Source organism: Nilaparvata lugens, chromosome Y (genome assembly GCF_014356525.2).
Source record: "Nilaparvata lugens isolate BPH chromosome Y, ASM1435652v1, whole genome shotgun sequence".
NCBI classification, from domain to species: Eukaryota; Metazoa; Arthropoda; class Insecta; order Hemiptera; family Delphacidae; genus Nilaparvata; species Nilaparvata lugens.
In genome coordinates this window covers 8,950,261-8,964,937 of record NC_052519.1, presented here as the reverse complement: position 1 = coordinate 8,964,937, position 14,677 = coordinate 8,950,261, and the positions used below count along the sequence as shown (strand labels likewise).

At 37.0% G+C, this 14,677-nt stretch overlaps 1 protein-coding gene across 1 annotated transcript; it reads left to right on the top strand.

The window, feature by feature from the left end:
- The first annotated feature begins 7,514 nt into the window (after positions 1 to 7,514).
- On the top strand, positions 7,515 to 9,207 carry LOC120355277. The gene is made up of 2 exons (XM_039443625.1): positions 7,515 to 7,795; positions 8,176 to 9,207. Exon 2 carries the CDS (start codon positions 8,285 to 8,287, stop codon positions 9,116 to 9,118), a length of 834 nt encoding a protein of 277 aa, XP_039299559.1. The 5' UTR covers positions 7,515 to 7,795; positions 8,176 to 8,284; the 3' UTR covers positions 9,119 to 9,207.
- Positions 9,208 to 14,677: the final 5,470 nt, after the last annotated feature.

The following is a 14,677-nucleotide window of genomic DNA, read 5'->3' as shown; positions in this document are numbered from 1 at the left end:
GGTTTGGTGGTCTAAAATCAGAAGCATACTCACACGAAATATCAATAATTCGAGCATAATCGTGTATTACACCATCTAATTGTTTGTATAGGAGAGTCATTATGTCAAACCCATAAACATAGATTTCTATTCTATTTCCTTGCCTTTTGGTTGGATTGAACAACCACCCTTCAATTGCATCAACAATAACATGTTTAAAACATCTGTAGGGTAGTAATTGCTCTTGACCCATCAGACCACACTCCCCCCACCTCAGTCCATGTTTGGTTACTAACCCGTTATTTTGATTGATTGTACTTGTTGTCAAACAGGTATTTGGATACGGTTGTTCAAAAAAATATTGACTAGTCACTACACTTTGACATCCGCGATCTTCACTTGACTCTAGAATTACAAGTTCTTTAGCAACTAGTTCCCCATTATTGTCTTTAAATCCTTGAATGTCTATTATATAGACACCACTACAATTATTAAGAGAATTTCTAGATGCTGTATCTGCAGGTTCAATTGGAATTGCAGGTGATGATGGTGATGACGATGATGACGATGTGTTGTTCATTAAATTTGGTGAGGATGAATTTTCCATTGTGCTTTGTGCAGTCACTTTCGTAATTAATTTCTCCAACATTATAATCTGTAGAGAACAAGAAAAAAAACACTGTTATGAACAATATAACTACTATCCTAAATACTCTCAACACTTGGTATATGGCTGTTGCAGGGGTTTCAATTTAGATTTATTTCTTTGTTCTCGAGTAAATTGTAAATATGACATGCGCACATGTCTACATGACTCATTTCCATTTATAGAATTTCATGAATCTGGTGACAATAGTTCAGTTGTGAGTTGTGCTTCATACTGTCACGAAGAGGAGGTGTTGTTTAGCAATATCACAGAAGAAGAAGAAGACGACGAGGTGTACACCTTATCTCCATCACACTCTACATCACCCTCAATAGCTTGCAGTAGTGCCAACCAGTTAACTTTCATCAGCTAACCATCATCATCATCTTACGAAAAAAATGTGCTGTTCGGATAGAGAAAAAAAGTCTAATTGTTTGAGTCAAAATTGTTGTCAATACACAAGTGGTACAAGGTGGATTGTAGAAGTTGTGTTTGATTTCAACAATACACATGTTAGAGAACCATTTGGTTCTGCAGAGAATTTCCTAGGCATAATGAGCAATACTTTCTTTCATGCTACCAGCATTCTTGCTTTCAACAATGGTCAAGGATTAGTTATCGAATTTCCCACAAGTAGAACGTATTGTGAAATGGTAGAAGCCATTGGCCCTGAACTACATGCTTAGGTTATTATAAATATTTACTCGATATAGTCTTATAAATATAAAGGTAATACCTATTTGTAAACCATTTTCATTTTTTGTGCGCTATTGGTGAAAAGAAGTGGTGGTGGTGGTGGTGTTTCATAATGGAGAATGAGAAGAAGAGAAAAAAAAAGATTGAAAATGAAAAAACTGTAATAGCCAAGGAACTACACAAACCAGCTTTGAAAAACTACCCTACAGGACAGGTGACATTAAAGGGGCTAAAAGATTTACTACAAGCCGACTTGGTTGAAATGATTCCCTACTCACGTCACAACAAAGGCTACAAATACATTTTAACAATAATAAATTGTCTGAGCAAGTTTGCACACGCAGTACCAATTAAAAATAAATCTGCCAATGAGATAGTCGATGCGTTTATTCCTATACTCGATAGACATGGCAGCACACATAACCTTCAAACTGACAGTGGAGAAGAATTTATAAACTCAAAGTTTGCCAATCTAATGAAACGCTATAATATTAATCACTATACTAGCTATTCTGATAAGAGAGCCTCAATTATTGAAATATTCAATAGGACATTAAAACAGTCAATGTGGACTATGTTTACCGAACGGGGACCTTATAAGTGGATAGACATAATCGATAGCTTAGTTAACAAATACAATGAAAAGGTGCATAGAACAATTGGTATGCGGCCCGTCGAAGTAAATGAAAAACATGAGCAACTACTTTTGGACCAAATTGCTGAAAATCATCGTAAATTCCGTCAAAAACTGACAACAAAGGTGGTAGTGCCAAATTTCTATCCAGGACGCTGGCAGAAAATCGAGCCCGGTGACAGAGTTCGTATAAGCAAGTATAAAATGATATTTGACAAGGGCTACCTTCCGAATTGGACAAACGAACTGTTTACAGTCACACGTGTTAGACCAACACTCACTGTAACCTACGAATTGGAAGACTACCGTAAACAACCTATAAAAGGAGGATTCTATGCTGAGGAGCTGTTAAAAACTACTGTGCCCGAAGTGTTTGAAATCGATAAAGTTATAAAGAGACAGGGTAATAAGCTGTTAGTCAGTTGGAAAGGTTATGATAGTAGTTATAATTCTTGGATCAATTGTTCTGATCTGATCTGATAATGATGATAAGAGGAGGAGGAGGAAGAGGTGGAAAAAGTAAAAGAAGAAATATTGAACTTGTTGAAACTAAACAAAAGCTACCAGTTATCGATTTTGATTGTATTGTCAGTAGAAATTTGAAACAACAGGTGGGGGGAAAAAAAAGACAACTACGACACAGTTCTCTATTCCCGAATCATGTGAGATGCATTATATGTGGACCATCAGGCTGTGGTAAAACAAATGTTCTATTCAACATACTATTCAATCCAAATGGTATTCGTTTCTCACATATCTACATATTTTCCAAAACAACATTTCAAGATAAATACAATTTTTTACGTGCCGTTATGAGTGGTCTTGCGCCGGAACTCAGTTACACAGAGTGTGACGCAAGCGATGAAATTCCACCACCCCACGAACTGCCACCCAACTCTATAATTATATTTGACGATGTAATTTGTGAACAACAAGATGCTATACGACGTTACTTCACAACAGGATGACACAGCAATGTGGATTGTTTTTATTTGGCACAAACCTACAGCCGTATACCAAAACAATTGATACGAGACAATGCTAATTTTCTAATCATGTTCCAACAGGACCAGTTGAATACAAAACACTTGTTCAGAGATCATGTGTGCAGTGGTGATATATCACTGGACGAATTCCAAACCATGTGTGATAATGTATGGTCGTCATCCGCGCATGTGTTTCTAGTTATTGACTGTACATCAGACAAGGATAATGGACGCTACAGACAAGGATTCGATGCATTTTTAGTCAGTGCACAACCGAAATAACTTCAGTCTAGTGCTGGTTATTGCGATGGAGGGGAGTGGAGCACTTGGTGCTGGTGGTGGTGGTAACAGCAACATAAGTAAGAAGACTAGGAAAAATATGGGAAAGGAGAAGAAGAAAGAGAAAAAGAACAGTAAACTAAAGAATAAATTGACAACTACTACTGAGATAAGTAAGCTGAAACGTTATATAAAACAAAAACATAAAGCACTTACACAAGATTCATCTTCAAGCGACGAACAAAACACTAAACGAATGCAACCGCTCTTGGAACCACTCAAGGATATTACAAATCTTATTCTCAACCGTAGCGATGACAACACATCATCAACATCAATACAGCATCATCAGCAATCACTATATCCTGAAACAAATTACTTTTATCAGCAACAATCTTCTTCTACACCATTATCTCAATCCAGCCTTGGAAAACGGAAACACAGCTTATCATCTACTACTTCTCTTCTACCTTCGATTTTGGAGAAAAGTGACAGTGCAAAGGAGAGTGGAGGGGAGGAGGAGACAATAACGAACAAGTGAAAAAGGAAGAGAATAGGAGCGTGTCAGCAGCAGTTTCTTCAATAAAGAGACGTTTGTTGCAAGACGATGATGATGTTGTTAATAAAACTAGGGAGGAGGAGGAGGAGGAGGAGGAGGAGGAGGAGGAGGAGGAGGAGGAGGAGGAGGAGGAGGATGAGGAAGAGGAGGAAGAGGAGGAGGAGGAGGATGATGATGAAGAGGAAGAGGAAACTACAGTACCTGTATCACAAACGACACTATCCCAAAATACTATATTGGGCAGTTATATTTTGAGATGGTTGAAAAAAGAAAAGGAGATTGATAAACATTTTGGACCAAGAATCAAACCATTTAGTGGAAAATATTTTCAAGGTAGCAAAGTAATGACATTCGACAATGATGGTAGTGAAATAATTCTAAGTAATCCTAAAAGAGATGAACAAACTGGAGAATTTGGTGTATGCAAGTTTCCAGTTACACAAGACCTATGCGAGCTGATTTTCATGAAAAATCCCTACATATTTCTAGTAACTGAAAAAGATAAACGCATTTACAGACGAATTCTTATTTAGACTAATGTTTATAGAAAAGGTTATCGTACCGATGGCAAAATTGCTAATTACAATCAAACAAAGTATAAGTCAATAATAAAAAAATACTTCAACTCGCTGATGAAGCTACTCCAAAGAAACCATCAACAACAACAACAGCTGATGATGATGACCTGCTGAAAAAATCATTATCACCAGCAGTAGCAGCAGCAGCAGCAGCAGCTCGTACACCATTGTTGCAGCAAAAGAAAGTACAAGGTCGAGGATTGAAAACTCTGTACAATATTGTTCCAGACAACAGTGACAATAATACATTCATCGACTATATTTACTGGAATAACCCTAATGAGTTGGTTGATAGGCTCCACCTGCTTGATGAATCACACGCAGTTTGCAATACTGGTCATCAAAACGAAATCAATTCGATTTTAGAAGAACTAATTGAAAATGGATATATAGAGGGCATTGCACCGGCACCAATTTAAGTGAGGAGGAGGAAAAAATGTGATGGAAAGGGGTTTTATCAAAAGAAAAGGACGCGATTGGTAGAAATGTGTTCGGTTGGTTGGTGACTTTTATGATGAAATGAGGTCTAGTGCTCCTTCTTAGTATTATCGTTATTGTCGTAGCAACAACATCAGATGCAGAAGAACAAGTAACCAACTGTTAACAGAAATGGATCCTGTTGGAAACATTAATATCCGTGGCAGACGAGTTACTAATGTTGGTAATCCACGTAACAATGGAGATGCTATCAATGTAAATACGTGTAAACAGTTGATTGAGCAAGCAATAAAAGAATTTACATCTTCACCATCGTCATCGTCATCATCGCAATTAACAGAAGAAGAGATGATTAAATCACTGTTGAATAGTGAAACACTAATGGAAAGAGTGAGAGAAATTACAGTGTCTGCGTTTGCAATTATTGCCGATGCAATTTCAAAGGAATTGTCACAAAATACTCTACATCAAGAGCTTATAAAAGAAAGACTCATTAGCAGAATGCAATAAATACAGCACTTATCGAATGAAACAAACCATTTGATGGCTGTCTTTGGGAAGGGGAAGATATTGAGTACTTCATCTTCTTCTTCAAGTAGTGGGGGAAAAAGTCACTTAAAAAAAGGACGTGGAATTCTGAGTGATATTTCTGGTGCAGTTGGAAGTGTTATAAATAAATCCATTAACTTATTACCTGTGGAACTCCACATACCAGGTAAAAAAAAAATATTCTCAAAGTAAACAGTATAGTGCAAGATAAGCTGTAGTCAATCTAGATATAATAATAATTATGTCGATATGTTTTTTTTTAAATTTTGTAGGCTACTCGTACTGCGGACCAGGGACAAAATTAGCTAAAAGATTAGCAAGAAACGACCCAGGTGTAAATAAATTGGATGAAGCTTGCAAGAAGCACGATATTGCGTACGCGAACAGCAGCGACACAGCAAGCAGAGCAGTAGCTGATAGAGAGTTAGCAGAGTGTGCTTGGAGCAGAGTAACATCTTCAGACGCGGGTCTATTGAAAAAAGCAGCGGCATTAGCTGTAACCAATATAATGAAAGCAAAATCAACTTTTGGAGGCGGGATGAGACAGAGAAGAAGAAGAAAGGCAAACAGACCAACAAGTCTACACAGTACGATAAGGAGAAAACGGATGAGGGGGAGGGTAGTGTCAGGTCGAGGAATCTATTTGAGACGTCAACCGCAGTTACAGCCATACATGGTGAGAGGAAGAGGAGGAGTGGGGGGGAGCAGCAGAAGAAAAAAATGTCATCATCCACATTAAAAACTTCGATAATAGCCTTACCAGATAGAGCACTTAGCGAAGCTGATCTCTACAAGTATGCTTGTATTTTACGATTGAAAAATTTTCGTGGTGTCTTTATGTGTAATACATTACCTCTTTGTGGACCACAAAGTCAAGAGTGCGCGTGTATAAATCTCGATATACTAGGTGGACAAGGAACACATTGGGTGTGTTATGTGAAGAAGGACAATGTTGTTCACTACTTTGACGCTTTTGGCAATCTTAGTCCACCACATGAATTTATAGCCTACATGCGTCGTGGACAAACACCAGCCACAACAATAGAATACAATTTTGAACGTAAACAAGAGAATGTTTACTCACACATTTGTGGACACTTATGTTTAAAATTTCTTGTAGATGAAATATATGGCACTCATTTTTTGTAATCTCAATATTATGTAAGTTTGAAAATGAATAACCACAATTTTATGTAAGTTTGAAAATGAATAAAAATAAAGTGTGTTTGTGATTAACTTATCTTCTCAGTTTTTTACAACTTACCTATTCTTTAGAATAAGAGAGAGAGAGTGAGACTATCCTCACTCACTATTGATTTTCCGCAAATCTAGAATATAAAAACACAATGCATTAACAGGTGTTTGTCATTGAGTGAGTCAACTTTGACATAACAAGATGCTTTGTTTTGGTGGTAACAAGCCAATTTTGATAAGCGAGTTTCATCCACCAATAGATACTAGAGATGAAGAGGAAGGCAACAATGGAGGTTGGGAGCTGGGATTGCTCAGTTTCACATGCAATAACTCAATTCCAAACGTTGAAAATGGTTTCAACAATAGCTTGGAATTTTTGACAAAAAAACCAAAACAGAAACGAAGTACTACTATTACTGCTAATCGATTAGAACTTACACATGACGAAATTCTCGGTATTGGCATGATGGATAGCTATTTGCTGTGGAATCTACCTTCAAAAACATCACCGTCCATAGGTGGTGGTGAGGAGAAGGAGAAGGAGAAGGAGAAGGGGGGAAAGAAGGAAAAAGTGACTAAGAATAAAGAACAAGATGAGAGTAGCACAGGAGGAGGAGGAGGAGTGGGAGAAGGAGAACAATGGCAAAGTATATTTCTTCCAGAAGGCAGTTTTGAATTTCAAACAATAAAAGATTTATTAGAGTCTAGATTGAAAGAGCATGGTGTTAAATTAAATCTTGCACTAGATCCCTCCACAATGAAATGTTCTTTCAAATGTGATTGTCAATTAAGATTTTCGTCGGACGACTCAATAGGTAAACTGTTGGGCATTAAAAGTAATAGAATTATAGAACCTAATTTAGAAGCAAAGAGTGACGTAGCAATGAAATTGGATAGACCTAATGTTGTACGTGTACTGTGTGATATTGTTCTCAGTTCATTCACAAACGGTGTACAGGACCATGTTCTCTATGAGTTTTACCCTATGATCGATCCTGGCTATAAAATAGCTATCATAGCAAACACTGTAGTCTATTTGCCTGTGGACAGCAAACACATAAGTTCTATCACATTGCAAATTGTAGACGAAAGTGGATGACTAGTTAATTTTCGTAACGAACAAATCAATATTACTCTTCATCTGAGAAAACAGCAATAATGGTACTATTGTTTGTTAAACGACTTGGTGGTAATAGGCAAGAAGGAAGAGAAGAAGATTCTACACGACTATTGGATTTGCCAAATATTGATAATACAGAATCGACTAACAAAAACGTCATTCGTCTGCCAGACACTGCAGAGCTAGCATCTAAAAGTATTAATTATCCACTAAACATAGGACTACGCGTAATTAGTACAAAAAGAACAAAGTGAAGAAAAAAAATGTCAATTTTGGATGTAAGGAGAAGCGGACCGTTTTCAGACGACAGCATTACCTCTTATGATTTTCACACTCATGCACCCTACAATAGGAGTTTTGCAGCCAATGACAAGATCAAATTATGTGTCCAGCAAACGGACATTTATACTCTCACATCAGAGAGTTATCTTCACTTGGAATTTACACTTACCACATCAGATGGAAAGGCAATAAATACAGCAGCATGTGTACCCGGATTTTTCGCTTTTCTATTTTCTGAAATTCGTTATGAAATTAATGGGGCTGAGGTTGATAGTACTCGAAGTCCAGGCATAACTACACTTTTGAAAAATGCTGTCACTTTTGAAAAAGATGAACAGGAGAAAATGGAGAATTCCGGCTATCTTCACGATTCTACCAACGGATTTAAACCATTTTCGGTGAATGAAACAGACACAAATATTCTCAATGTACCACTACGCTATCTGTTGGGTTTTGCAGAAGACTATAGACGTATTATGCTGAATGTCAAACAAGAATTAGTGTTGAGACGAGCTGCCAACAATATTGATTGTCTTAATACCAAAGGTAAAATTGACATTAAACGCCTAGAGTGGAGGATACCGTACATTGAGGTTTCTGATGAAGCAAAACTTTCTCTATTGAAAATGGTTAGAGATGATACACCTATACAAATGTCATTCAGGCATTGGGAACTTTATGAGTATCCGTCTGTACCATCAAGAACAAAGCATTCATGGAACGTGAAAACTGCATCACATATGGAAAATCCAAGGTATATTGTTGTTGCGTTGCAAACTGCAAGACGTGGTGTGGCAACAAAGAATGCATCTCATTTTGACAAGTGTAAAGTGAAAGATGTACGTGTTTATCTGAATACACGTTACTTTCCCTACGAAACTATTGACGGGGATGATTCTCGTATGTATAACATGTACACACAATTCAATGGAACCTATAATCACGGAGATACACGTGCCGGAATTCCACTCCTACCAAAGTCTGCTCTACAAAAGTTGCCGTTATTTGTTTTCGATTGTTCACGACAGACAGAAACGCTGAAAACCGGCAGTGTGGACATAAGAGTTGATTTTGAAGCTAGTGAAAATATACCTGAATCTACACGTGCCTATTGTCTCATGATCTACGATGTAATTAAAGAATACCGCCCCTTAACTGGAACGGTTCATTCGGTCTGATAAAGTAGTAGTAAGATTAAAAAAACTTTTGAGATTATTTAAATTTAAAATATAATATAATTTGTAAACTCAAACAATGTGATTAAAAAAAAAAAAAAAAAATTGTGTAACTTTGTGTTGCTAATAAAAAAACAAAAAAAGGCTATAAAGCCGAAAAATCTAATTGTCTTTTTATTTTGTCGAACCAGCTATTTGGTGTATGAAAAGTGGAAGGAGGTAAAGTGTGTGTGTGTGTGTGTGTGTGTGTGTGTGTGTGTGTGTGTTGTGTGTGTGTGTGTGTGTGTGTGTGTGTGTGTGGGTGTGTGTGTATTTTATATAAAGTGAGATTATAATACACTGCTACTATAGTGGGGTCCACGTTTTTTAATGACAGTAGATAAAAAGATACTGAAGAATAGTGATGCTGATTCTCTGTATAATTATTAATTATATTTCTGCACTGTGAAAAACAAAACTGGCATCATTGTGAACCTAGAAAAGGATAGTATCACCGTCAATGTTGAATAATAGACAAGGGTAGCAAAACCAAAGTTTATCAAATACTGTCATTTATAACGTAGGCAAAATCAATAAGTCTCTTTATTCTGACGAGAGAGAGAGAGTGACTGGGAGGTCAAAGAGTCATTCACCAGCAAAACAAAAAATCAATAAGACGACTTTGTCGAGAGAGAGAGAGACAAGTGTTCCGTTTGAGTTTTACTGATTACAATTCACACAAGTCTTAGCTTAGGGGCGCGTGGTGGTGGCAAGGGGGAAGGTTGGTTGGCTGCCCCTCATTATTGTTCATGTCTGAAAACGACATACACACACCTTCATCAAATGCAATACAAAACCAGCAAAAATCAATAAAAGTCTCTTTATTGTGTTGACAGAGAGACTGGGTCAATGAGACACTTACTAGCAAAACAAAAAATCAATAAGATGACTTACTCTGTTAGGAAACGCAGAGAGAGAGTGATTGTCTGTACTGTAAGTGTTCGCTCACACAAAGTAGCCTACTGCTCGAGAGAAGAAGAGACAATAATTGTGTGTCAACCCCTTTTATAAAATATTGCCAAAGATGAGGCAATAGTGTTAGTGGTGACAGGGGGCGGGCGGGGTGGCGGCAGCAGGCACCGATTGTCGTCAGCACCACCACCGACCAGTTAAAATCTTTTAATTCTGTTGTCGTGTACAGCGTAATACCCATAATTGGCCGGGTGTGCGTGTGTATGTAATTATTGCTGCCTGCCTGTTGACAAAACACGCAGCTCTGGAGCACACCCCCCCCCGCCCACCGCCAACTGCTGTAGGTTAAGCGGCAGCAGCGGGCGGGCGGGAAGCCTTTCCTCCTGGGCTTTGCCAGTGAGTGACAAAACAGTTTGAGTTAATGCATTTAGCAGAGAGATTATGCATCACGCAATTCACATGGTTGAGATGACTTACAAGTGTGTCTACTAATCCCCTTCGACCATCGCAATCCCACTACAGTTGAGAATTACTGCCTCCACCCCCCCCCCGCCACCGCACTTTCTCCTGTTTTGTTAATCACATAAAACAGTTTCAATTTGACCGGAAGGAGTTATTGCTGCCTGAAAACTCGAACGGAACACTTGTCTCTCTGTGACTTACCAGCCAGCAGCCTGTGTGTGTGCCATTGTTTGAGACAAATTGATGTGTATAAGCAACTACCATTGTGATCACACACACACTTACAAGCCAGCCAGCAGTGTGTGCTATTATTTGATTGAGAGAGAGAGTCATTGTTAACAAAAACTTCTTCTTCTTCTTCTTCAAAGGTATGTTTCACAACTATTTGTAACATCTTCTTCTTCTTATCTCATTAGAAATTATTTCAAAGTAAAAACCTCTAGAGAGACACACACAAACATATTTTTTGTTTTTTTCTGTTTGCAGACGTTCTCCTCTAAGAGAAGACACATGGCAAACAGTTTAATTATGGGTTTAAACGAGCTAAAATCACCACTTTCTTTACTAACTTTATCAAAAGAGGCCAGCATAAATGCTATATACTATGGAGCAGACATGAGCAGCATACCAAAATCAATGCAAACTCAGATTTTAGAATATGGTGAAAATTGTGCCTCTCGCAGCAGCGGCAGACGTAATTGTGCATTACTTTCTAAATTGTATGCCATATGTAAGAGACTAGATATCAAAGACCTCATGAGTATGATTGCTGCTGAACACTTGTCCTGCGCGGATATAACAGCATTATATCTGCATAATCTTGACTTTGAAGAAGAAGAAGATGGTGTCGATTACATTACATTTGACAAGCTACAGCGTATAGATCTTACCAAAGATTTCCATTTGCTATCATGTTTGGAGCACCAGTGATTCTGTCCCTTAAATACTCTAGTAACGTTCAAATGTCGTTGTCAGGATTTTTTCGATATTATAATAATAATAATATTAATTTTTTCGATATTACATCGCATATGTTTAAAATTCAAAACAGGATTAGATATATCGACCTATTTATTTTAAGAGAGATTAACCCGGAGAGATATAGTTCATTTGATAGAAAACCCGAAGAGTATACGTTTGATTTTATTATGAGAAACCTTATGTATTTTCACCACCGAAGTTAGCGCAGACACACTAACGTGTAAATACTAAAGTAAAAAATATTATCATAGCATTTTTTTTTTCTAGTGTGAAATTGAAAAAACATGACACCAAATGAACGATGGACCTGTGTTGAATTACAAAAAGATATGGAAAGTTTATGCAATTTAATTAGAGATATGAAAATAACCTACACGTCATATATAGTATAGCATTGAATAATGCTAGAAGGATTGCTTACAGTGGTTGGTATCTTCCATTACGATTGTTGCAGGTTGCTCCATGTACATACGAACGTATTCTTGCGATGGATGGTGAAATCTGGTATTGCAATTGCATCAAATTGACTTTCCGATTATACCACTTAAACTTATATTTCACTCAAAAGTATACACTAAATTCACCGTCGTTTGTGGATTTTAATTGGTGGGCAGGTCTTTTCCCAAGAAGCACACGCACAACAACAACAAATGGAAGAAACTTAGGCGACAACTACGAAAATTTACTCACAGACATACGTAAAATCTATTGTTTGAAGGAAGAACAAGTACAAGATCAAACGTTATCATTGTGTAATAATCTATTTTGTACAGAATAGAATACCATGACTTTCTCAGATGTCAGCAGCAGCAGAAGGATTAGTCAGAGCGATTTCAGCAGGAAAAGCATCACATAAATATAGGAGCTTACAAGAACTGATACCTGATCAGAATTACCCCATGATCAGTGCTTCTCATTTGAAAACACAACATGGTGATAGAATTCTGATGAAACTTGAAGTTGGTGGCCACAACAAGTCATACGTTTTGCCAGAATGCTACTTCAAAAAGAAAATGTTCAAATTAGACAAAAAAATAATAAAATCGACATGACTGGTTATTCAATGTCTGTTCAACCATATGGTAGAACATTTAATATTAAAGTAAACCAGAGCGAGTGTACATCATCGTCAATACAATAGAAAAAAAAACTAAACAGGTAATAATCTTTTTTAATCTATTGTTACTTTGTATGTAAATATTGTTGCTGTATTATGTTGTTTTCTCCCGTAGGTAATTTGTAGTAGTAGTAACTACAAATATGGCGCCAATTAAACGGAGAAGATTGGCGCAAACTGCAGAAGAAGAAGAAGAAGAGCAGACAACACCTGTTGTTGTTAGTGGAGCAGGAAAGGACCAAACAGCACATAGATATAATCCATTTAGTTTATTGGAGAATGAATTTAGAGGGTGTTTGAAAACTTATTACTAGAACAATTATGCACACAGTAAATCCGGTCACGAACCATTTATAGATTACAATCCAATGTTTAATGGTTTAAAAAATTATATTTACAATTTATTAGCACACGAGTTTCATACAAGCGGTGCATTAAAGTTTAATATTGTGGTAGAATCTACATACCAGAAAATAAATAGAGACAGTCAAGAAATTGTTGAGATAGCCGATGTTGCTTTTAAAACAATTAATTTTATAGTTACATCATTAGACAATTTAGAAAAACAGATTCGCGATTCATTTTTTAATTTACTTATAGCAGAGACAAATTACCAGGGTAAATCCAGTGGTTGGTCCTTACGAAATATTGATGGGTTAATGCTGAGAATGAATAGATACAGACCATTGAAAGAACCAAATGGTTCTTCATATATTAAGCTACCCAACAGTATAATGTCTAAACATTGTATCATAAACTCACAGAATCAAACAGATTCTAAGTGTTTTATGTATGCATTACTAGCGCGACACATTAAAGGTAGTTGTAAATTTCGCGTTGATAATTGTTATTTTTGTTTATTAAACAACCGCAACCCAATATATAATTTCAACAACATTGATTTCCCAACCCCATTAAGTCAACTGGATAGATTCGAGAAGAATAACCCTACAGTTTCTGTCAATGTATACGGTATTGACAATAAAAATCTAATTTATCCGTGACGAATTAGCGAATCAATAAGACAGGACCACTTTGATTTGTTACTACTCATTGAAAAGGCAGACACCGATGATGATGAGGAAGAGGGCGGGGATGAGGGAACAACTGATGTAGCTACATGTAAAGTAGAAACCAAATCACACTATTGTTTAATTACCGATTTTGAAAAACTTGTTAGGAAACAATTAACAAAACATGAAGGGAAAATAATAATCTGCCATCGGTGTTTCACGTATTATACCCGTAGTCGAGATGGAGAGAGATGAATGACAGAACATGAAGAATTTTGTTCACAGCAGAAAGTAACGAGGGTTTCTATGCCAAAAATTCAAGAGGACGGTACACCGCCATATTTAGAATTTAAAAACCCATTGAGAAAGTATAAACTACCCCTAACCTGTTATGCTGATTTCGAATGTCTTCTCGTTAAACCAACATCATCACCAGCAAACTCAGAGTCTGATGATAATGAGGATGGTGATGGCGATGATGGAGAAATTGATAGCACTGCACAGAGAAGGTCAAAGGGGACATCAGCAACAAAAATAAAGCACAATTATGTCGTCATGTCCTACTGTTTATATTTCGTAAGGGACCAAACACAAATACCGGACAGTTCGCCACTAACACAGAAAATACCGTCACGTCCTATACTGTATAGAGGAGAAGATGCAGCCATTCATTTTCTAACCACTTTAACTGAATATGCTACCCAGGTCATAGAGTCGTTAGATGAACATCATATTGGCATGTACCCATTGACAAGAGAACAAGAGCAAATGCATTCTGATGCAGAATTTTGCGACGCATGCGAAAAGCCTTTTGAAAACAATAAAGTTTATGATCATTGTCATCTCACTGGTTACTACAGGACTGCTCTTTGCAATGCATGTAACTTACAAAGACAACGCCAAACATACATCACAGTATTTCTACACAATTCAGCATCTTATGACACCCACCTAATTGTCTCTGCACTCGGTTCTATTTGTAGTAATAAATTAACCGTAAATCCTCAGTCAAGTGAAAAGTACATATCATTTACTATT